This window comes from Zosterops lateralis (genome assembly GCF_965231275.1).
Source record: "Zosterops lateralis genome assembly, chromosome: 7".
Classification (NCBI taxonomy): Eukaryota; Metazoa; Chordata; class Aves; order Passeriformes; family Zosteropidae; genus Zosterops; species Zosterops lateralis.
The window spans coordinates 12,831,836-12,854,188 of record NC_139767.1 but is presented as its reverse complement, the minus strand read 5'-3'; the positions used below and the strand labels follow the sequence as shown (position 1 = coordinate 12,854,188).

At 40.8% G+C, this 22,353-nt stretch overlaps 2 protein-coding genes across 2 annotated transcripts; one reads left to right on the top strand and one right to left on the bottom strand.

Annotated features, from left to right (window-relative positions):
* Positions 1-675: 675 nt before the first annotated feature.
* NDUFS1 (NADH:ubiquinone oxidoreductase core subunit S1) lies at positions 676-15,587 on the bottom strand. Its single transcript, XM_083865071.1, has 19 exons — positions 15,513-15,587; positions 14,963-15,031; positions 14,648-14,739; positions 13,122-13,229; positions 11,949-12,025; positions 11,775-11,856; positions 11,542-11,672; positions 10,624-10,809; positions 8,849-8,983; positions 8,347-8,461; positions 7,213-7,358; positions 6,609-6,737; positions 5,477-5,606; positions 4,828-4,988; positions 3,140-3,294; positions 2,407-2,582; positions 1,580-1,714; positions 1,311-1,383; positions 676-1,030 (listed from the first exon to the last, which is right to left on the bottom strand). Exons 2-19 carry the CDS (start codon positions 15,024-15,026, stop codon positions 939-941), a joined length of 2,187 nt encoding a protein of 728 aa, XP_083721197.1. The 5' UTR covers positions 15,027-15,031; positions 15,513-15,587; the 3' UTR covers positions 676-938.
* Positions 15,588-16,100: 513 nt separating this feature from the next.
* EEF1B2 (eukaryotic translation elongation factor 1 beta 2) lies at positions 16,101-19,649 on the top strand. Its single transcript, XM_083865072.1, has 6 exons — positions 16,101-16,240; positions 16,416-16,538; positions 17,620-17,743; positions 18,123-18,189; positions 18,823-18,948; positions 19,458-19,649. Exons 1-6 carry the CDS (start codon positions 16,161-16,163, stop codon positions 19,610-19,612), a joined length of 675 nt encoding a protein of 224 aa, XP_083721198.1. The 5' UTR covers positions 16,101-16,160; the 3' UTR covers positions 19,613-19,649.
* Positions 19,650-22,353: the final 2,704 nt, after the last annotated feature.

Here is a 22,353-nt window from a genome sequence, read left to right as displayed (position 1 = left end):
GGCTTTATGATACTGTTCCCATTTTCACAATTCCTGGAAGAATTACACTGAACCTTAGTAGCCAGTTGAAAAGGAAGTTATCCTTCTTCCAAATTTACAATAACCAGCATAATACAGAGGAGAGTCACTGTTCTGAAGTTATTCTAAAGCATAAAAAATCCTCAACCAAAGAATACCACACACAACCCCTTCCCCCACTTTGCTATGTAAAGATCAATGCACAGAGAAACTATTCTGAGATTTTTTTTTTCTGTATTCGAACTGGTATCAAGGCCTTTGGTCTTTTTGCTAATTTTTAAAGCAGTTCAGTATGAGGAAGCTGGGTGAAGGCTGCTTTTTTTTTTTTTCCACAACATCAAAATTATTTGTATTTCCTCCAAGAGGAGTGTCAACTGAAACTAAATGAAGAAACATACAAGTATCTAGAGCAGAGATAGGTCTGAACATAAACCAGGTATGTGGGACAACTTACTTTTTAAGTACATTACAAAAATAGCATGTTCACAATCTGACCAGGGTTTGATATTAACATACCTGGATACTCTGGAAGGAAGTTACAATCTAGTGTATTTGCCATGTAAATACCTTCCTAGAAAATCAAAATTTACTGAGTCTGAGTTGCTTACCAAATTCTTTTCGTGGAAGAAGCATGAGATACATGAAATACACAAGTAATGGGTGGCTTGGTATTTATAATTTATTTGTATACAATCATCATGTACCCTGCCTCTGCGTACAGCAAACTGGGTGCTGCATGTTCCCTCAGACACAACAACAGTCCTATAGTATGATGGGGCTATTTGAAGTGATGAACATGTGAATGAAGGAAGAAAAAAAAATACAACAGCCTGTCAAATGGATTTTGAAAAAAATGTATCAGTCACAGCAGGTAGCTGCAACAAAAACCTAAAAGAATGTATTGGCAGTCCAATTAGTCTCTAGCAGATGGATGGCTCTTCTACTGCATGGGCACCTTCAACAACAGCTTTCACACATTTGGCCATTGTCTGGGATGCTCTACTGATGGAATCTGTAAAAAAATAAAAATCCAAACATGTAAATGCACAGACACAATACAAAGTAATTTTAATACAAGACTGGATACAAAGAGGATAAATAAAATCACTTAATTGAAAATATAGTCTGTGCTTTATGTAAATTCCAAATAATTTTACCAAAAAAAATTGTTTCTTCAAAAGATTCAAATCCTATTTATCTTAGTGGAAAGCTTTAAACAAACCATAAGAACCTTATTCTAAAGCTAAGTAAAATATTCTGATTGCAGAATAGAAAGACCACACTATACATACCTGTCATATAAAAGTCTTTTATTGTGAGCTGAGGTGGAACAAGAGGATCAGCAAGAAGCTGTTGCTTTGCCAACTGTGGTAAAAAAAGGAAAAGAAAGTCAGCAGTGTGATAGATGCTTGTTAGAAAGCATTTTTTTAGTGAATTCTGCATTCAGTTCATTCAGTGTAGGTCAAAAAATGCTTCTCATACCACGCATGAAGATTTTTCAAAAAAGCATTATACTATATAACTGCACTAAATGATGCCAAGATACTTCAGTTCTGCTTACCTTTGCCAATTCATTTGCCTGGGTGAAGTAGTTTGCTTCTTCCACATCATCGTATCGAACCAGATTGGGTGATACTTCTTCTAAACGCTTCCGTATCTGATCAAGGTTCTCATAGGGCAAGGTCAAACCAGCCAACTAAGAGATTCACAGAAAGAAGTGCCATCAAGTCTAAGGATTTAATTCACAGTGCTTTAGATTACCAATCCATTAACGTCCCTAAAATAAAATGAGGAAAAGTCTACACTCCTGAAAACAGGGGCAGTTAGAATGTTGGACCTCTGATGCCTACATAGCCAACACTTTCTCATGTTAAAAACCAGGCTGCCCTGTTTGCTATACAAAGGATAAAATGAAAGGAAGCACTTTTCTCCTTCCATACTTGCATTTTCCTTAGCTTACCACCAAATGAGATAAAAGTTGATGCAATTATCAATGAATGTATCTTGTTCCCTCTGAGTAGTGAGCACATATTTGACCTCATCTAATGGTATCAGATCCTGGCCTCAGAGTTTTCTTTCTAAAAAGCAAGAAACTGCATGCTCCCAGCAGCTTCCTCTAAAGCACTTCACAAAAACCTGTCAAACTTGCAAAGCTTCACCCATTGTGCATTCCAACAGCATACAGCAACTACAATATTAGAGCTACCCTCAACAGAGAAACAATGATTTAACTCACAGAATTAACACAAGATTCAATACAGAACATTACATGTTAAAATTATGTGCTTCCCTGAAAATCTACCATTTTTTACATTGGAAAATGTTTACAAAAAGAACTTAACCTCTCAGTATACTTTTATTAGAAGCAACTTATAACAGCAACAATACCTCAGAGACAGCTCTAATAATTTTCCAGTCTTCCCTTGCCATCCCAGGAGGTGTTACTGCTACTCTTGTCTGTTGGGCCCGACCTTCAGTGTTCACATATGTGGCTGCCTTCTCTGTATAAGCTGCTCCCGGGAGAATAACATCAGCCATGGGAGCTCCCACATCCCCATGATGCCCTAAATACATGGAAAGAGGAAACAGCACACAACCATATGAGACAGAAGTAAGCCAAAATGAAAACAAATGCTTTACTAAGACAGAATTTTTGTGTTCCCAGAAAAAAAGGATTTTCTAAGTTTTGCTTAGCCAGTAATCTGAAGCCCACGAGGCTGGCTGCTCTAAGGTCTTACTTGGCTAATACTTGGGGGAGAATGAATGGACTAGAAGCACGAGTAAATGGTACTTCAGTCTTGGGAAGTTCTTGGAACAAGGATTCTTAGATAAGATCATGTTTTGGTATGATAGAACAACTGGAAACTAATGCTGTTTTGTCTGCCAAGGCTGAAGCTATGTTTCAGAAGCCCTATACTGATTCATATTCCCTTATTAATCATCAACAGTTTCCCATCTTTACCTAAGAAATAGGTAACCAGTATCTTAGGTATGTGTTAGAAGTTCCCTCTCCTGGCAGAAAACAAAGGCTAAAATTCCTCAAAGGGTTTTATGCCACTGTTTACACTTTTCCCCCATCTATTAAGATAGCAACATTTCGTAATTTACATCTACTAATTACCTTGATAGATGATAAAACAGTCCTTTGTCAAGTTTTGACGTGTTATACAACCTGAATCTGCTCCCAAGAGATACAATACTTTGGGAGGACTTTTCCTAATTGCTTCCACTCCTGGTTTGAAACCCAGGTCCAAAGCAGCGACTTGGCTTGCAACCCTGTAGGAACAAATACATCATGACTTTAAGTAATTTCAGAATTCTCCCTCTCCCATCAGAACAGACCTAACTTCTTTTTCTGACTAAATATTTTGAAGGTATGTAAGAGGTTCCCAATAGTTACAAGACAACCATGAAGCTCAAAGGCAGCTGAAATTTTTGACAGAGTGTCAAGTTAGTTTTGTATTTTGATAACTTGACACCATTTAAAGTTTTCACAGGTAATCTCACCTATTTAAGATAGGATAGCAAAAATAAAGGCAGACATTGAAAGTCGGGACCTAACGGTAGGCAGCTCACTGGTGAAGCTTGATGCTCCAGATGACATTTCAGCTATGAACGGAACTCATCAGGCCTTTAATTTAGGACACTCATATGGAAGATGAAAGACCAACTCTAGGGCCCATCAGCTACTTGAAATCATCAAAGTCTTAAGACCACTGTTCATTTATGCACTCATAAAAATACTTTTAAAATAATGAAATAATAATTCCCATTTTCTGGCAGTCTTCCAAAGCAACAGTTTTGCATAATCCTCCATAATCAGGTGTTGAGTCTTATTTAAAAAAGATTCTCTCTAGAGTACAGATCTTCCAGTGTAACTGATTTTGTCTGACAGAGTCAGTCATAGAGGGTTCAGTTAGTTAAGTTGCTTTTTACACTTAAGGTAGAACGGATAGTGCACCATAAGTATGGAAGTCAGTATAAACGACTGCAAAACCATACCTGTATCTTGAGTGTTCTTTAACTCATCAGTATTTGGTACTAAATATTTCTGTTTCAGCAGCAGAATGTTAGTTTTGAGTTTCCTTCAGAGGACCAAGCCCTGCTTTAACTAAACTATTTTTATATCAATGAAGCTGCTTTTGGCAAAAGAAATTGTTGAGTCTGCAGAATTGAGAGCCATTACATTTGGTGAAATAATTTTTCCTTTAGAGATGGTCAATTTGACAGTCAGAATTTTAGAAAGGGAGTGGTGAAGGACTGTCCAAAGAGAGGCTTGTCTATTAAAAGGAGTATTATCTTGACAAACTGAATAGCTAAGATCAAAAGCTCTCAAATGAAAATCTTTGAAGCCTTTCTATTAACTATTCAGTTGAGAAGCTGCACAGTAAAAGGAATATTAAAAAAAACCCAAAGGAAGAAATGTTATTATTTAAATATGGCCATTTTGGTTTTCTTCCTTTAGATAAAATGTAGTCATTTAGCAAGTGACACTGGTATGCTGTGCATCCTACTGGGCACTGTGGTAGATGTTATTAAGCTCTTTTGTATTCTACGTCTAAATTGAAACCTTAAATTCTACATTTGAATATCATAAATTAATAAAAACTCATGGAGAGCCAGGTCAAGAATCCCATTTTTAATAGGAAGGCTTGCCAGCCTGTATTTCCGGTTTTTATATTCCCTACAGGTTTAAACCCAATGAGCTGCTTGTGTGTATACAAAGCAATCTGTACACATACATTGTGGTAACAACCTGCGTAGCCCCATTTGCAAGCAAGCTGCTCCCAGAAAAGTTTCAAAGCAAACCTGTGCAGGATGTTAAGGACTTTCCAATCAGCACCAGCACCGCTCTTGGCCCTGGCATTCTGTGCAATGGTGGAAACAGCAGCATGGATGGCAGCCCCGTCATCGCGCTGCAGGGCTGCGCTGCCCACCACCACCATCGGCTTCTTGGCGTCATCGAGGACCTGTGCAAGCCAACAATCAGAAATTCATTCCACAGCTACAAAGACAATTCTTGGTACAGATAATATAATAAATCCCCAAATTTCTCCAGGAGTCTTCCATGCATACTTAAGGTTCCAGAATGGTCATTGCTTCATTTAGAGATAAAGCCAGGAGAAACTGCTGTAAGCAGGAAACTACCTTGTCAGTACAGAACTATACGCTTGATACACACACATTTAAGTGGAAACAGCAGCACCTGAAACGGCCTCTTTTATGTCAAGAAATATCCCAGGAGCTTCCTGCACTGCAAAGTTTTATGCACCTGAATATATTACACAGTTTATACATACTTGGTGCACTCTAATCATTACCTAAACTCTGCATTTGATTAAAAGCAAGTAACTCCACCTACAACATGCTACTTTTCTTCAAATCTTTCTCTGGAGCATTCAGATTATTACTCAACACCTGTGGAATTTAACAGTCACACTCTTTAAGTTCTGTGTACCTTGGAGAAGGCATGTTTGCCAGAAGCAATGTCCTGAAGTATCTGTGGGGACTCTCCTAGATGTTCATACGTGTAGGTCAAATTCACAGGAGAGCCAACAAGGGCCACTTTCAAGTCATTGTGAAGCCAGCTGAAAATACAACCAACATTTTATAAAAATTAAATAAATATAGAGTTTTACCCAACCAAAGCCACTAATTATAACTTCAGCAGTAACTTAAAATAGGATGGCAAAGGAATTTAAATGGCATTCATTGTTTTGGTAAGACGCAGTTTAGCTTTATACTGACTGTTAAGCAAGCTTTAAGTTTTTTTAGAAGGATTATTTCTCTAGATATATTCCAGAAACAGTACAGCAACACACCTTACATGACAAGTTCATAACTCAGTTCCCCCCTCCCGTAAAGCTTTTGCCAATTCAGTTTTAGAAATCCACTTATTTCTTAGATAAACACAGAAAAAATTAGTTTGTTAGAATTTTTTTTTCTTTTTTGCAGCTTCTCATAGCACAGTCTTATAAAAATAAATGAAAATATACATTCAAAAGTCTCACTGCATTTTCTCCTTTCAAAATTTCAATGCCATTACTGTTTAAAATTATGCATTTTCAAAGATTGCAGCATTAAGAAGGACAGGGCTTTTATGGAACTCACTTGCCTTATACTGACGTATCTTATTAAACCTGAATTAGCTACATTCAAAAGTTTGGGAAAGCCACAGTGCTTGGCAAAGAAAATGTTAAACTTGAATGACTGCTTCTAAACTCAGCACATCTGATTTGTTACAATACAAAAAGCAGTAAGCTGATGCTGAAAATAAATCTTTAAGGAATACGCTTTAACAGACTTCTATAAAACAGAAAATCTGAGGTGTCTGTGTAATGTAACAAAGGAATAAATGTCTGAGTAGATGAACTTAATGTAAAATGTCAAAGTGAGAATGAACTAGCTCTACGCTACAGATTACTTCCCTTTTTCCACACATAAATCACCATTCCCTTTACTAAAAGGTGAACTAAATCCAATGATCCCAGCTGAATGAATGCTCTCAAGTTACTGCCTGCAGCTCCAACCGAGCACTGTATCAAGTCCAGATGGATTCACATGCTTATTCACCACCATGGAATACAAACCTTTTTCGAATTCTAGCATTAAAGAGCGGTGCCTCAAAGCGTGGATTGGTGCCAACCAAAAGGACAACATCTGCCTCCTCCACCCCAGCAATCTTGGTGTTCAGCAGGTAGTTAGAGCGCAAATCTGTGCTATAAAAAAAGATGAAAGAAAGAGGATGAGAATTCAGGAGAAGGAAGGAATGAAGCCATGGTAAAGATTGTAGATGCTCAAAATACTTTTTCATCTCAGGAAAAGGAAGAGCAAGAAGAGATTTCTCAATCCAAATTACTAATTGTAACAGTACTAAAGTTTTCACACTATAAATAGACATAGACTAACTTATGCAGCTTACAACAGAGTGTAACTGGCTTTCAGTGACCAACAAAGTGCAGCAGTTGTACATACAGTACAATATGGGGTAAAGTGTGCAACCCTTGCTGGAGTAGAGACTATGAACAGTCCATAAATACTCTGTATATGTGAGTATTGTAAATGCAAATAAATCCTGCTAATGCATCAACAATTGTTATCCTTGCTAATTTCAGAATATTGCCATGAGCTGATCTGTAGACTGGAAAGTTGATCGACATATTAATTACAGACAGACACTGCCTGTCTTCTTACCCAGCTCCAGCAGTAGGAAAGATTTCTTCGGTGCAAAGCGTATCGCAATTCACTCTATTCAGCAGGTCTTTCAGAGCTATTAGTGCTTCTGCATCCACCAGCCCTCCTACAACTGCTGCTATATCCTTACCTTCCACTGCCTGGAGCTGGAGAGAAAGGAAGTATAAACATAAACAAAAGAAACCGCTGAAATGAATTCTCATTTAGCCCAGGTAAATATTTGTTATATTAGGGTGTGCCAAAGCCAGCAGTGCAACTGCTGGCCTGAAGTAGCACAAATGGATCAGTGGTGTCTGATTCCTGCCAGCCAGAAACTCCAGCTTCAGAACTCATGATAAGCAAGGAAGAGCTCTCTGTATTCTATGCAGGTCCCTCCCACTTGAGTTATCACTCAGGTGTAGCTAATTCTCATTTGGTGTGCTGAGAGAGGAAGGTTGGTGAATGTTTTATTTTAATTAAGCCACAGTGCAGACAGAATACAAACTCCCGTAACACACGAGTTCTGGTAGTAAACTTAACTCAAAGGTATTATCTGAGAAGAAATAGCTTTTGTAACAAACCCTGCTACTGTACCATGGGCAAAAACATCCTTGAGGAAAGCTCAATTACAGTTATTCAATTCTACTTCACCCACATAAAATTTTTAATCAAAATCCAGAGCAGTCATGCAGCACTTCATTTGAGCTACAGAATCAATCACCACACAGAGAAAGCACTGAGGAAAGCACAATTCAGAAATACGTAACACAGACTTAATGTCTTTGATGGCAGAAGTGGAAATAGCAGTTTAAGTAAATTTAAAGATGTCTTCAGATAGATCAGAGTATTCAGGAAAATTGCTTCCTCCTAAATTTCCGAAGAAACAGTTTACTTTCCTATTTTTAAAAAAAGTAATTTCTTTCCCAATGCTCCAAATGAAACCATGATAAGAAAAAGTTCTTTAAAAGGTCTAATCCATGGAACAGGAAATATTACTAAAAGCATGACATTTAAGTGGAAGCAATGGATTAGCAATTAAATGTTCCCCTCTAACCTTAAAAAAATTATTTTTAATATAACTAATTTAATATTAATATTTGTAATACATTCAGCTTTAGAAATTAATTTTAAACTTATACTGAAAATTGTTCTTACCACACCAGCAACACGAGCTAATACATCCTCCCATGAGGCATAAACAAATACTCCTTTCTCATTTTTGATCATTGGCTGAGTAAGCCTCTGACGCTTCAGACCATCATAAGCAAATCTAAGGGAACACCAAGAATATTATAAAAGAGCAAACCCAAAGATAATTGTGCATAATTCTGTGAGTTGTCTAATTGCAATCTTTTAGAAAAGAGAAAACCAAGGAATATTTCCTTTGAAAGTTTAACTTTTCCTTCTCAAAAACACACAAAACAATCAGTAATAGAAATAAAAGTTACTGCAAAAAGTTACAAAAATCAGAACATAGGAAACTCAGCAACTTCAATTGTAGAATTAAAAAACGTATTTCATCAATCCTTCTTCTTCACTGTAGCTTTACAATACTAACAGCTGATTACCAAAGTCACTGCTAATTAGCACATTTCTGGCTCTGCAAAGTGTGCCTTTAATGCAATAAACACACGTGGGTACAAGCACATCCACACACCTTGTTTTGTCAGATATCCATTCCTCATTGATATCCTCATGCAGCCTTGGCAAAATTCTCATCACTTCTCCAGTCCTCGTGCTCACTACGATGTTGCTTCCAACTGCATCAAGAACATCAATGGACTCTACCTTCCTGTTTAGAAGAACAGATAAACCACTTGTAGTCTTTCACATATAAGAAACAAGCGTCTTATTTTTGGCCTGAATAGAGGTGATTTTCTTCATAGTAACTGGTATAGTGCTGTATTTTGAATTTAGGGTGTGACTAGTGTGGTAACACTGGGATGTTCTAGTTGTTGCCAAGCAACATTTACACCACATCAAGGACTTTTCAGCTTCTCACCCAGTCCCACCCAGTCCCACCATCAAGGAGGCTGAGGGGCACAAGAAGCTGGGGGGACACAGGCAGGACAGCTGACCCAGTGGGCCAAAGGGATGTTCTGCACCACACAGCAGCAAGCCCAGCATGTGAACGAGGGGGAAAGCTGGCTGGGGCTGCTGCTCAGGGAGTGACTGGGCAATTGCAGCGTGCATCACTTGCTTTGTACATTCGAATCCTTTTATCATTATTGTCGTTTTCTTCTTCTGTCCTATTAAACTGTCTTTATTTTAGCCCAAAAATTTTACATTTCCCCCCCCCTCCCCCGACAATTTTCTCTCCTATGCCCCATGAGGGGCTGAAATGAGCAACTGGCTATGTGGTATTTAGCTGCCTGCTGAGTTAAATCATTTAAAGCATCCAGTGTGAGACATGAAGAGTTGAGGTAACAACAGATCTGACCAGAGTGTGTGAAAACAAATTTGTTATTAGTGCACATTGTATTAGTTTAACAGGTGCTGGTCTCAGAGTTGCTGCACACTTTCTGAGAGCTGGGTTATGCAACACCTTGCTGTCTGGATGTGTCCCTTGTTTGCTGTTTATCATCTCTGGAAGGTGGGTTAAGGCTGTAACTCTGTCACAGTGTGTCACTGGTTTATGACAGGACAAAATTGCTGGTGGAGAGGCTGATCCGGTGCTTGCACTCAGCAGCGCTGCCGGCTACGTGCTGCGGGAGCCTTCCAGCGGACACGGCTGGTAATCACACCCTCCACCTTCCCGGACAGCCCATCTGTGGGGAGGCACCTTCCTCCGCCTGCCCCGGCTCCTCCAGACTAATTACAACAGCGCTTGGGGATTTTGAATACCCTTGGGATGGTCAAACCAGCATGTTCCTGTGTTCGAGGCCAGGTTGGATCAAGTCTTGAGCAACCTGATCTAGTGAGAGGTGTCTCTACCCATGGCAGGGGTGGTTGTGACTAGATGATCTTCAAGGTCTACTCCAACCCTTAACACTCTGTGATTCTGTCTCCCGAATATGTTTCAGGTCTTCAAAAGGGTTAAACAACTACTTAAGAAGATCACATAGAGATCTGCTCTGAAGCTGAACAGCTCAGTTGCACAAGATATTTTAAATAATATCCTCAACAATTAGTGAGTTAACAAATTTGTATTTTCCTTTTTACGCATCTTTTATTAAGCAATCAGCTCAACCTACAAGTCCAAAACGTTTTAGGGTAAAAATAAGGGAAGAACAGTCTACAAGCTGCAACAGTCTTCCTTTTCTTAAATAAGCTGTAACAAAATTTGTGTTAGATTCAGTCTATGGGAAAGTCTACAACAAAAACACAGAAAATAAAAATCAGAGAAAACCCTTGGTATCACAGATGGACATATTCTAAGATAAAGTGTACAACAGACAAAGCTGTGTCTTCAGTATGAGTTAAGACACCTACCTTGTCTCCCATGGGCGTGCAGTAAAGGCATATGGCTTGGAGGTAAGAGCACCCACTGGGCAGATGTCAATAATATTTCCTGATAACTCAGACATAAACATTTTCTCAACGTAAGTACCAACTTGCATATCATTTCCTCTTCCAGTTGTTCCCAAGTCATCTACCCCTGCAATCTCACTAGCAAACCTGGTAGGTGCACAAAGAAGGAGAAACACATCTGGCATGTACAGCTGCAACACAGAACATTTTTCAGCCCTCATCTCATTTTCTTAAGACAAAACATTAGCTCATACACCTGAAAAAAGAAAAGAGTTGTTTAGATGCATTAGTCAGCACCATCACATGCAGGACCATCTGCAGAATGTCATTCAGAAAGGGCTACAGAAACTAGAAGGAGTGCAGTGAGTACTGAACTGCTGTGTTTTATATCAAAAAACACAGCAGTTCAGTACTCACTGCATTACACAAACTGAGTCCAAAATTAGTCCTAACTAACAAGTTCCTTCTAGAACAAGTTGTACATTGTATTCTTTTCCATCTGGCTCACGTTGGCCAGTACAGCATCTCAGGGCTACAGAACAGCACAAATATAGCTACTGGAGGCTATCAAAAATAAATAAATCTTACAACTTGTGGCTGAGGAAGTCACATATCCATTCTGGCACCAACACCATAGGACCAGTTCTGCCCTGCAGAACTCTGATTTCACTTTCATGCACTGGCCATCTTTCTCTGTTTCCTGTCTGGTAGCTCCAGGAAACCAGCTATCAGTCACTAACAGAAATAAAGTTTTTAAGTATCATCAGAAAAGAAACTTTTAAAAACCTGACTACCCCTCATGGGGTTTCCTTCACTAGTAACAAACGGACACAGACATGGCTGCTCAGTACTCTTCTCAGTGAAAGTAAAGGGCTTTACCTGATGCATCGAGTGCACTGTATACACCGAGTCATTATGGTCTTGACTAACGGGCCAATGTTCTTGTCCTCCACAGCACGTTTGCTCTCTCTAAACCTGCTCCTGTCACTGCCAAACATCATTGACTGGTCCTACAACACACAACAGAACACACACGTATCCAGGCTGCTGGCAACTTCACCTAAGACAAGAGTATTATACCTAAGTCTACATAATTTCATTGGATGTTGTACCTGTAGATCACATTCTCCACCCTGATCGCAGATAGGACAGTCCAATGGGTGATTTGCCAGCAGGAACTCCATTACACCCTCTCTGTTAGGTTCAGAGAATAAAGTTAATGTCAACTTAACGTAATTTAGCAAATAGTACAACTAATCAGCCAAAGGAGGCTAAAAGAAAGGTACCTTGCTTTCCTGGACTTCTCAGAGTTTGTCAGTATATTCCAGCCCTTCATAACTGGCATGGCACAAGCAGCAACTGGCTGCAATCACCACAAAAAGCAAGCATGAATACAATATATTTCTTCTCAGCATGGGCACAAACCCCCCACCTCCTTCCTCCCCCAGTTCTAACATAGGTATCTGTTATAAATAAATACAAATAAAGAGGTCTGCAAGGAAAAAAATAAGAAGCTAACTGATAAAGCCACTAGAAGCCATATTTATTAATAATCTACTATATAAAAAAGTTAAATTAGTTATGATTTATTTAAAGTTAAAAATTCTACAATTTCCAGTCCCAATTTAAGTAGTTACAGCATTAAGAATGTCAGGTGTAATCAAAGGCAAATCAAAGAGCTTCAGCAGACATTCAGAAAACCACTAGAACCAAAATTCAGAGTATGAATAATTTACAAGACATTTATTTGCACAAAGCCTGTATAAGGTTTTGGAATAAAATTCTTCTCAAGATTACTGCAAGATTAACAAAAACTCCTGCTTAGTAAACAATTCCCTCTAATTTTTCAACCACATGACTTCCACCTTTAGTGATAACCCAACATTTCCACAGACACAAAGCTCAAACAATGGAATTGAAATTGTGGTAAGCTAAAAAGTTTTATGTGTGAGTATAAATGTGTAATCCAAAACTGAACTGCAAAAGAATGTGCATAGATTTTTTAGTACTGCTGCAGACATTGTTCACTCCTGAAATCAACTATTTCACAACAGATATCAATGCATTAAAATACAAACTACTAACTAACTGCAATCTTTACTTAGAATGAACCTGCAGGTACTAATCCTACAGCTAAATTCATACAGTATCTGGAGTTTATTATTTCTGTAGTATCAGCTGAAAATGTGTGGCTGAAGCTTGAACTACAAAGCATAAAATGCATCTAACAGCAAACACACAGCTATCAAATGCTCATGTCCAAGAGCAAGATAGTCCATAATAACCTGAGAACTGACTGTGACTCATTAAGCAATCACTGCAGTCCAGTTGGAAGATGAGAAAAAAACTGCTTTGAGCAGCTGAATGACAATTATTTACAAGATTTAAACTAGGCCCAAGCACAGCAAAGAAATCCTATTGAGTTCCATATTGCAATTCCTGTGAAACACAAACAATACCTTTGGAGCTTTCTCTATTTCCACAAGACACATCCTACAGTTTCCAGCCACAGAGAGACGATCATGGTAACAAAAACGAGGTATCTGAACTCCAGCCTTTTCACAGGCCTATAAAAAAATAAGAAACAAAGGAAAATCAAATCTTAGTTAGACTTTTCTGTTCCTCCTCAGAAAACACTATGCAGCTTTTCAGAGTAACACTATCAGTGCTCAAGAATAGAGTGCACTTGACCTTTCATCTTAAGAAGTGACCATAAATAAAAATTTGTGATGGAATAAAAAAAAACCCCTCAGGATATCAATTACAAATATAGTTTCTCTAACTTTTTTAAGTGATTGAGGAAATGAGAACTCATCTGTCTTTCATTCTTTCCTCCAATAATAGAGAGAATTGTCTGCAACAGGGCACTAGCAATACAAGTAACTTTAAAGAACACATACACTGTTTAAGGAACAGCGCATGAAAGAAAAAATTGAAAAACATGAAGAGAGCAACAATGGGCATAATGATTCCTGCTAATTCAACAACACAGATATTGTGTATAAAGGTACTCCAGCACAGTCAATCTTCAACATCAGCAGACCCAAACCCCAAGACAACATGACAGAAGAGACAGGAGGACAAAGCCAACAGATTTCCAGAGAACAGATGAAGACAGCCCTTCCTGCATAAAGCCCCCATAGCTAATTGGATCTAGGCTACAGCATTATAGCTATGCCTGCCAGAAGAAATACCACTGAATTTAATTTAAAAACTTCTAACAAGATCTAGGTTTTCTGACAATTTGTACCAAAAAGCACCACGTTAGCTAAACTGAAAATCTAATCTAAAAAAATAGCATTTAAGAAAAATTTGCACTAGGTTCCTGCTGGGGCATTCTAATGCCTAAATAAATTAGGAACTTGTATCCAAAGAGCAAGGGCTATATCTTGAAATAAATTCCATATTTTAATGTTCTAACTTATTATACTACGTCTTCATTTAATGGCTTCTTAAAAAAAACTTTACTTGAAATTTTAGCCTGAAAAATGACAACGTGCAGTACAGGCTGGGTGATCCAGGTTCCCTTTCTTCCCACACTAAGAATAATAAAAGCAGCTAAGGAAGAGCACTCCAAATCATAACTAATAACTAAAAGGAGACAATTCCTCATTTAACCAAGACATGTTGTAACAAGACACAAAATGTACAGGTTCTGAAAGACTAGGAGGTCACATAGTGTTCAGAGATAGAAGTTCAACCAGAATTTATCAAAGTCTATTATTGCATTGCATAAATTTTTACAGCTGGGATAGATGGTGCATGCATCTTCTTTCAAGCAACCATGGCATATTTTTCTTTTTCAAACACTAGATTCCCCCAAGGATTTCTGACACATGAAATTGCATTACAGTCAATTAAAATACCCCCAAAGAATAGCAAGAAACAATGTCAAGGCAGGTGGATTTTTGCGGTATGGAACAGAACATGCTGCTAAGAAGTGAGATGGGAAGTCCCAGAAAATTGAGAATGCCATTCCCCACACCTGCAGTACGGTGGTTCCGGGGTTCACCAACACAGGATGGCCATCCACAAACACCTCTATTTGGTTGCTGGCTGCTGTTGCAGTTGTACGCCCTGAACGACATGGAAAAGAAAACAAAAACAACTTTCACTTACTGCTAGGTAGAAACAATCAGATCCCCCACTCCTGATTTTAGTTATAGTGTTGACAGAACCACAGTTCTAACAACAGTGCAACACAGAATCTTTAGCCTGCAAACCGAGCAGACATATGTACCCTTCGATAAATGAACTGCACACACATTTATCACCAGAGACACAAACTGCAGACACTCACCACATACTCTAGAGGACTGGGTGACCCCAGCTAAGGTCCTGGGGACAGCAAGCAGTCGGAGCATGGTGCCTTGGTAAAAGAGAAAACAGCATTGTTGTTATCAGTTCGTATGTTTGCTGGCAAGTTTTAAACAGACAGAATAAAAACTTCTACACCAGCTGCAAAGGGCACATCTGTATGTACAGTTATGGGAGAGTGAGTTACCTCCTCCAAACGCAAGCTATGATTCTCTAAACATGACACAGAAATGTCACCGAGCGGCCTGTCCGCCTGCAGCGGGGCGCCGGCCCGCTCCCGCTCCCCCAGGGGCCGGACGGCGCAGCTGGGCGGCGGCGGGCCCGGTGTCACCGTCCCCGGGGCCGAAGGCACGGCCGGCGACAGCCCGGCCCGGCGCGGGGGTCACCTTGGAGGCGCCGCCGCCCGCGGGGCAGCCCCCGGCCCGGGCCCGGCCCGTCAAGGACACCGGGAGCGGCGGCGGGCGGAGGCGCCCGGAGCAGCGGCACCCGCGCCCCCCGAGCCCCGAGCCCGCCCGCAGCGGCACCGCCGTTACCTGGCGCGGGACGGGCGGCGGCGCCGCGGGACGGCTGCGCTCCGCCTCGGCCTCTATGGCGGCGGCCTCGGGCCTTTCCGCCGCTGCCCTCGGCCTCCTTCGGCTATCTCCGGAGCCTTCTTCGGCAATCTCCGGAGAGGGCAGTCCGCGCTCGGCAACCGCCGGAGAGAACCACTTCGGGTATTTCCGGCAAGCTCTCGGCGAAGGATGACACGGGCAATTTCCGCCGCTGCTCCGCAGCCTTTTCGGCCACCGTCGTACGCGCTGCCCCACCCTCGGCACTTTCCGTCCCTTTCCGTCTCTTTCTTCGCCCAACTCCGGCAACTTCCGCTGTGCCAGCGGGGCGGGGCGTGGCCACACTACACTCTTACAAAACCCCTGTAACACCGCAAACCTTCCTAGGGTTTATAATAACCCTCGGGTTTATTACTTCGACACTTTCTTGCACCTCTGGTGCCCCGTCCGCTGCACGCCCTGCGCTGGCGCAGCCGACACGTGAGGAGCTAGCTCGCCGCTCGCTCTGGCGGAGGAATACACTTGCGTGCGGCGCCGCGCAGGGATACCGGCGCTATATAAGGCCGGCGCAGGCGCGGCGCGGCCCTTTCCCGCGGCGGTGGCGGTCGGGGCGGGCGCAGCGTGTGGGCCGCCATGGGCTTCGGGGACCTGAAGTCCGCCGCGGGCCTCCGCGTCCTCAATGACTTCCTGGCCGACAAGAGCTACATCGAGGGGTGAGAGGCGGCGAGGGGTTGCCGGGGTGTGGGGAGGGTGGATCGGGCCTGGCGGAGACAAGCGGTGGGGACGCGGGGGGGGCCGAGTCACCTCTGCAGCTGCACGGGCCGCGCTGCTCCACGTGTTCCTGCCTGCCCGAACAAGGGAGTTCATTCAAGGGGTTGTTCTTCGTAGGTACGTCCCGTCGCAGGCTGACATCGCAGTCTTCGAAGCGATCGCTGCCCCGCCGCCTGCAGATTTGTTCCATGCTCTCCGGTGGTACAATCATATTAAGTCGTATGAGAAGCAAAAGGCAAGGTATGGTTAAATTTCGAAGCTGCTATATCTCCCCGAGCTAGCCTACAAATTGTTGCGTTTCTTTCATCGAGTTTGAACAGATCCGGTTTTCAGTGGCACCACGTGGCATTTTGCGTTGTAGGAACACAAAACAGCAGACCTCTCCTGCCAGTACGGAGGGCAAAACTAATGATTTGCAGTACTGAAAGGCATGGAAAGAAAGGGAGATATGGAAGGAAATAGTATCTCTTTTCTCTTTTAGTGTCATTAAGTGTTCATGAAAGGTGCTGTATTGACATCCATGGAGACCGCAGGCCTCTGAGAACCTACAGCATAGGTAGGGTCAGTACTGCTACACTGCTTTCTCTGAGCCTCTGTCCTCTTTGGAGGAAGCTCTTCCAGAGATGGGTGGCTCAGTCTCCAGTCCCTTTCTGAAGCTTTTGTAAATGCTAAAAGAGACTGAGATTCTGAAGTGGTTTCATAAAGTCCACCCTGGAAACTGCTTCTGTTTCGTGAAATAAAAAGCCAGTTTTATGGCTCCAGTAACAGCAGTTTGCATTAGCAAGACAACTATGAGCTTATTCTAAGATAACACGAGTATATGAGCTGCAAGAGAAGGTAAATTCAGGGAGTCCTCGTCCCTTGTCCTGTTAAGAGTGAGGGTTTGGGGTAAAGTGTTCGCTGAAACTCTAAGAATAGTAAGTAAAGAAATTAGTAGCCACCTAAATAATGTGTTTTCAGTCACTTCCTGTTTTTAAACTAGTGAAAGTAATTTATTAGGGAAGCATGAACAAGCAGTTGATAATTTCTCCTAGACAGAACACAGTGCAGCTAAGGATAGGCTTTTCCTATCCATGTCTTAGGTGGGCAGAATCATACCAGCTTTGATGGGCAAGTCCCAAATTCACAGATTACTCAGCTGGCATGTCAGGAGCATTAGGGGCTGTCTTTCATGAGGTTCTGATTTCAAGTAGCAGAATTGGATTTTTACTCTTCTTTACACAAGGCTTTCATTAAAAATGCATTTGTAGGTGTAGTGATAAACTGGCAGTGATTGTATTGATGTTTGAGGAGGTTCCTAATACCTGCATTTTTCTTTCAGCTTGCCAGGAGTAAAGAAGGCTTTGGGAAAATATGGTCCTGCTGATGTTGAGGACACAACAGGTGCGGCCACAGATAGCAAAGATGATGATGATATTGACCTTTTTGGATCTGATGATGAGGAGGTACTTGTGATCTTTGTATTACTTTTATTGCTTTTTAGAAGTTAACACAGATATGCAGATTTTTCACCTTGACCTAGTTGAAGTTACTTATATTTCTGACCTTGGTAATAGATTGTACTTGCAATTCTCAAGTGTAGCTATCCTTGTAGGATAAGGAAGGCTTGGAAGGTAAAAACTCCAAAGTTATAAAATAATGTCGTGGAATACAGTGAACTGTCCAACTTTGACTGGTTACATGATGAGTAAAACAAAAAATCACCATCTTTCGGCTGACAGTTGTGATGATTTGTTTTTATCTGAGTAGATACCAGTCAGTTTGGTAGTGCTGTGGAGATGCAGAGGTTTGGTGCTTTTCTGTAACTGCAAATTTCTCTTTCAGGAGAGTGAAGAAGCAAAGAAACTGAGGGAAGAACGTCTGGCCCAGTACGAATCAAAGAAGTCCAAAAGTATGTGTGCTGAGAACTTCCTAATCTTTTACGCTTGAGTTAATTTTCATGCATTTGAACAGGGTAGCTAGAAACACTAATTAACTGTAATAATAGATCAGCTTGACTGGAATGAGACAGGAGTAATTAGTTTCACTTGAATTGCCAGTGAGCTCAGCCTTCCCATAGCAAGTAGGAATGTTAACTTGCTTTTTGTTCTGATTCATACACTCCTGCTTTTTGTGTTCTACATGAATGGAGATAACATGAGGGTTTTCTTTAAAAAAAACTTACTCCACAGCTACTGGCCTGGAACTGCTCAGAACTGTAGCAGTTGCAGTATTCCCTCTGTGGAAAATAAACTGTTACACAGCATTAGGCTCCTTCTCAGATGTTCTGAAAAGGACTTCCTATGTAACAAACACTGTCAGCTACTCAAATCCGTATATGCATTTATGTATCTACAATATCGAACATTGAAATGTGAGCTGCAGTACTTGAGAAATGTGCATTGGTACCAGAGGCCTGTCACAGCAATGTGAGCAAGTTCTTGTTTATAAAATTGGATAAGTTTCTCTTGTAAAACCAGTTTGCAAGTATATTCATGAGTTTTTGAAAGATTGCTACCTTTTCATGGTGATTTTCTTCCCCCAGAACCAGCTGTTATTGCCAAGTCATCAATCTTGCTTGATGTGAAACCTTGGGATGATGAGACAGACATGGCCAAACTAGAGGAGTGTGTTCGAAGCATTCAAGCAGATGGCTTGGTCTGGGGATCTTGTAAGTATGGGGAAGTTCCAGAGCAGGGACAGGGGGAGAGTGCAGGCCCTTGGGATAGTACGTGAGTAGCTGGACTTGTGGTCACTGTTTGCTGATCTCTGAAATGTCAGTAACAGGGGAACTGCAATACTACAGTACATCAGTGTCTTTACACAGTCAGAGAAGTTGTATTAGTGCAGTGCCTGGTTAAGATGCAAATACAGGTTTTAAAAGCTGTAAAACTTAAACTCTGCTATCCTGTGTCTGCCTGTTCAATTCCTGATGCAGCAAACACACACCTTTACCCACACACATCACTGATTTGGAGAAGGGGCAGAGATCCACAGAAAGAACTTTTTCAAGCAGTTGTAATGAATGCTGGGTTGTTAATTAAATAGTCCACAGTGTGGGCCAAAGGCTGTTTCTATGTATTTCTGCAAATTGCTTTGGTCGGTTCCTTCTTAGATCTGTGTTTTATTTAAGAGTTTTCACCAATTAAGTAGTACTAAATGCTTTTTTTTATTTTGCAGCCAAGCTAGTACCTGTTGGCTATGGTATCAAAAAGCTTCAGATCCAGTGTGTTGTTGAAGATGATAAAGTTGGAACAGATATGCTGGAAGAGAGAATAACAGCTTTTGAAGATTATGTACAATCAATGGATGTAGCTGCTTTCAATAAGATTTAAGTCTTGATATATCTAGAATAAACGTTGTTGCAAAAAATGTGCAGTGTCTGTGCTTATTTCAGAATCTTAAAGTAATTCAGTTCACAAATGGAAGGTTTTCTTAATGGGTAAAGTAGAAGCTGAAACTGTATTTCAGGGTTGGTCTGACATCTCACTGTAGTACCCAGGAGCATGAGCAGAGGATCACTTCAGCATTAACATTACCATGGCTTTAAAATACTGAAGTGCTCTTTATTTCATCTGCAGAGGAAATTGTTTCTTTGGAAATGTCTGGAATTCTTCTGGAAGGACAGATGATTTTAAGGGAAAGGAGCAGGGCTCAGTCAAAGTGCAAGCAATATTTTAGTGGGTAAACAGTATAAATTGCTTTTGTTTAGTAAGAGTGGTGACTATCCAAATACACCATGGCTTTTGTTGACAGCTAAAACTCCAGGGAGAGAGAGGAAGCTAAGCTCAAAGTGACTTGCAGTGCTCTAGATAAGGCCTGAGCCTGCCCTGGCGCCTTCTCACCAGTTTTTTTTTACTTGATTTTTTTTCTCCTCTGGCTTGGAAACATTTGCAATGAAATTAGGTCGAGTTTTGTGTGTTGATTAACACAGCGACTGATGTTGCTGGAGAGGCGCTTCCATGCGGGGCCCGGGCGGTGCCTCTGGGGGGCGCTGCGAGCCCGGCGCTGCCCCGGGAGCGGGGCGGGAACCGGGAGTTACCTAGGGTCTGCCTGACCTCCACCAGAAACATCACACCTGCCCATGAATTAAACAGAAAAAAAAAAAAAAAAACCCAGCTGAAAATGCAAACACATAAGGGATATAAAAAGGAGTGAAATTAATAGCAGTTTGAGCTCCAGATTGGTTTCTAGATTGATTTTGACATTTCTTTTAGCGTTTGGAAAACCTATCAGGAATATATCCCAAAAACTGTCTATAAGAAGGGTACAAATGTAGAAGCTGTCAAAGCTGTGAAGCTTCTAAACAAATTCATAATTCTAGGCCTTGCATTGGACTGACAGGACTTATTGTGACCATGAAATGGAATCCTTTTATGTGCCACATTGGTCACTGAGATGAAGATGCCCAGCGCCAAAAGTCTGACAGCAGCGGCTTAAGTAACATTTTTGTTGTTTTTTTTCACAGAGCATCCGTGTGGTTATCTGGCACAGCAGGTCTTGTCTCCTTGTTTAAAGGTCTGCCAACTTCAGATTATGTAAGAGCTTTGTTTATAATTTGTCTCAGGAAAAATATCTGCCTGCTAGAGGCTTAAAGCACAGTTAAAGATCTGAAAGTGAGTATTGTTACAGGCTCACTTGCCACCTTCCATAAACCTAACTCCTAAACAGTACCCTTGTTATGGCAATTCTCTAGCTATTGATTCTACTAAATCATGTAGCTCAGTTTTATCAATTCTATCATGGTGCTGTTAAGAGCAAGAAATTGGCAAATACCATATCAGAAAAACAAATCATTAAAAATTCTGCCTCAAAAATACAGGTTTTATTATCTGGGCCATCACTCACTCTGACCTCCCATTCAATGTGCTGCTTCCCTTGAAACTCTTTTCTTGGCTTTCAAATTAAAGCCGTAAGTGCGTAAAATGGTTTGAGGTACAGGTGGCAACTTTGTTAAAATACAGCACTGAGTCATCCATGTGACCTGCCAGACTGGATTTGTGTGTGTTACACTTATGCTAAGCGTGCACATACAAACTCTTTGGTTCCTGAGATTTCTTGTGTGTGTTGTGTTTTGGGAGGGTTTTTGGGGTTTTCCTAATATTAAAAAGAGATGCACAGAAACAAAAGAAACAAACAAACAAAAAAAACCCTAGAGAGCACAGTGTTCCCAGTGAAAAAACTGGTAGGTATGTGGGCAAGAGTATTCCACTCAATCCACATATATTTGTGTTGTGTTTTTAGCTAGTGTTTGGGTATGTGTTGGTATATTACTGTGTCATTGTGCCTGTGAAAAATCGGTACCCTGGAATAAATTAGGCAAGTATCCCAAGTGCACCCCATAACAGAAAGAGCAGTAGAAAATTCTGTAACTTCAATATTTTCCATACGGGAATACTGGGAAAACAGTTTTAACGAAAACTAATCTACAAAAAAAAAACTTCAGAAACACAAACTGTCCAGGAAGAAGATAAAAGTAACTAGAACCTGTCCATTATGAAATGTGTCAATAGATATTTCTATAGTATCTCTTTCATGATGACATAGATTCCTTTCCTTTTTCTGGCCTTTTTTTCCACTCTGATGATTTGAATGAGCATTCCTCAGTCCAAGACCACAGAATTGTTGGTATTGTTTTTGAGACTTTGGAAACAGAAACTTACAGCATTATGTGTTTTGTTTAGACACCTTGCATTACTCTTAAAGAAACGATTTAGATAATTCTGTAACTGATCTCAGTGTGAACGGTAGCAGATATATTGCACAATTGTTAATCCACTTAATGCCACAGATCAAGGCTTATTTTGGCCTTACTCAATTCTATCCTCTCTTTCTCCCATCTGCTTCAGGCCACACTTTCTGATCCTTTAATGCAAGATATATGCTCTCCCATTTGAAAATCAGTCCCTGTGTTGTACAGAGAACACATAGGAACATGTGTGTGCACACAGCTGAAAGCTGATAGGAACCTTAAATCCCATAGTAGAAAGGGCCAGGGCTTGATTTCACCTTCCAAAATCTTTGGGAAGGAGCTGTTATAAGAAAAGCCAGTCACCATACATTGCTGCTAAGAAAA

Coding starts and splice junctions, on each gene's coding strand:
- NDUFS1 (XM_083865071.1), bottom strand. CDS start 15,026: ATGCTCCGACTGCTTGCTGTCCCCAGGACCTTAGCTGGGGTCACCCAG. Junction 11,857..11,948: donor GAGAAGTCCAGGAAAGCAAG/GTACCTTTCTTT, acceptor TGAACCTAACAG/AGAGGGTGTAATGGAGTTCC. Junction 1,031..1,310: donor AAAAGACTTTTATATGACAG/GTATGTATAGTG, acceptor ATTTTTTTACAG/ATTCCATCAGTAGAGCATCC.
- EEF1B2 (XM_083865072.1), top strand. CDS start 16,161: ATGGGCTTCGGGGACCTGAAGTCCGCCGCGGGCCTCCGCGTCCTCAAT. Junction 16,241..16,415: donor GACAAGAGCTACATCGAGGG/GTGAGAGGCGGC, acceptor TGTTCTTCGTAG/GTACGTCCCGTCGCAGGCTG. Junction 18,190..18,822: donor CGAATCAAAGAAGTCCAAAA/GTATGTGTGCTG, acceptor TTCTTCCCCCAG/AACCAGCTGTTATTGCCAAG.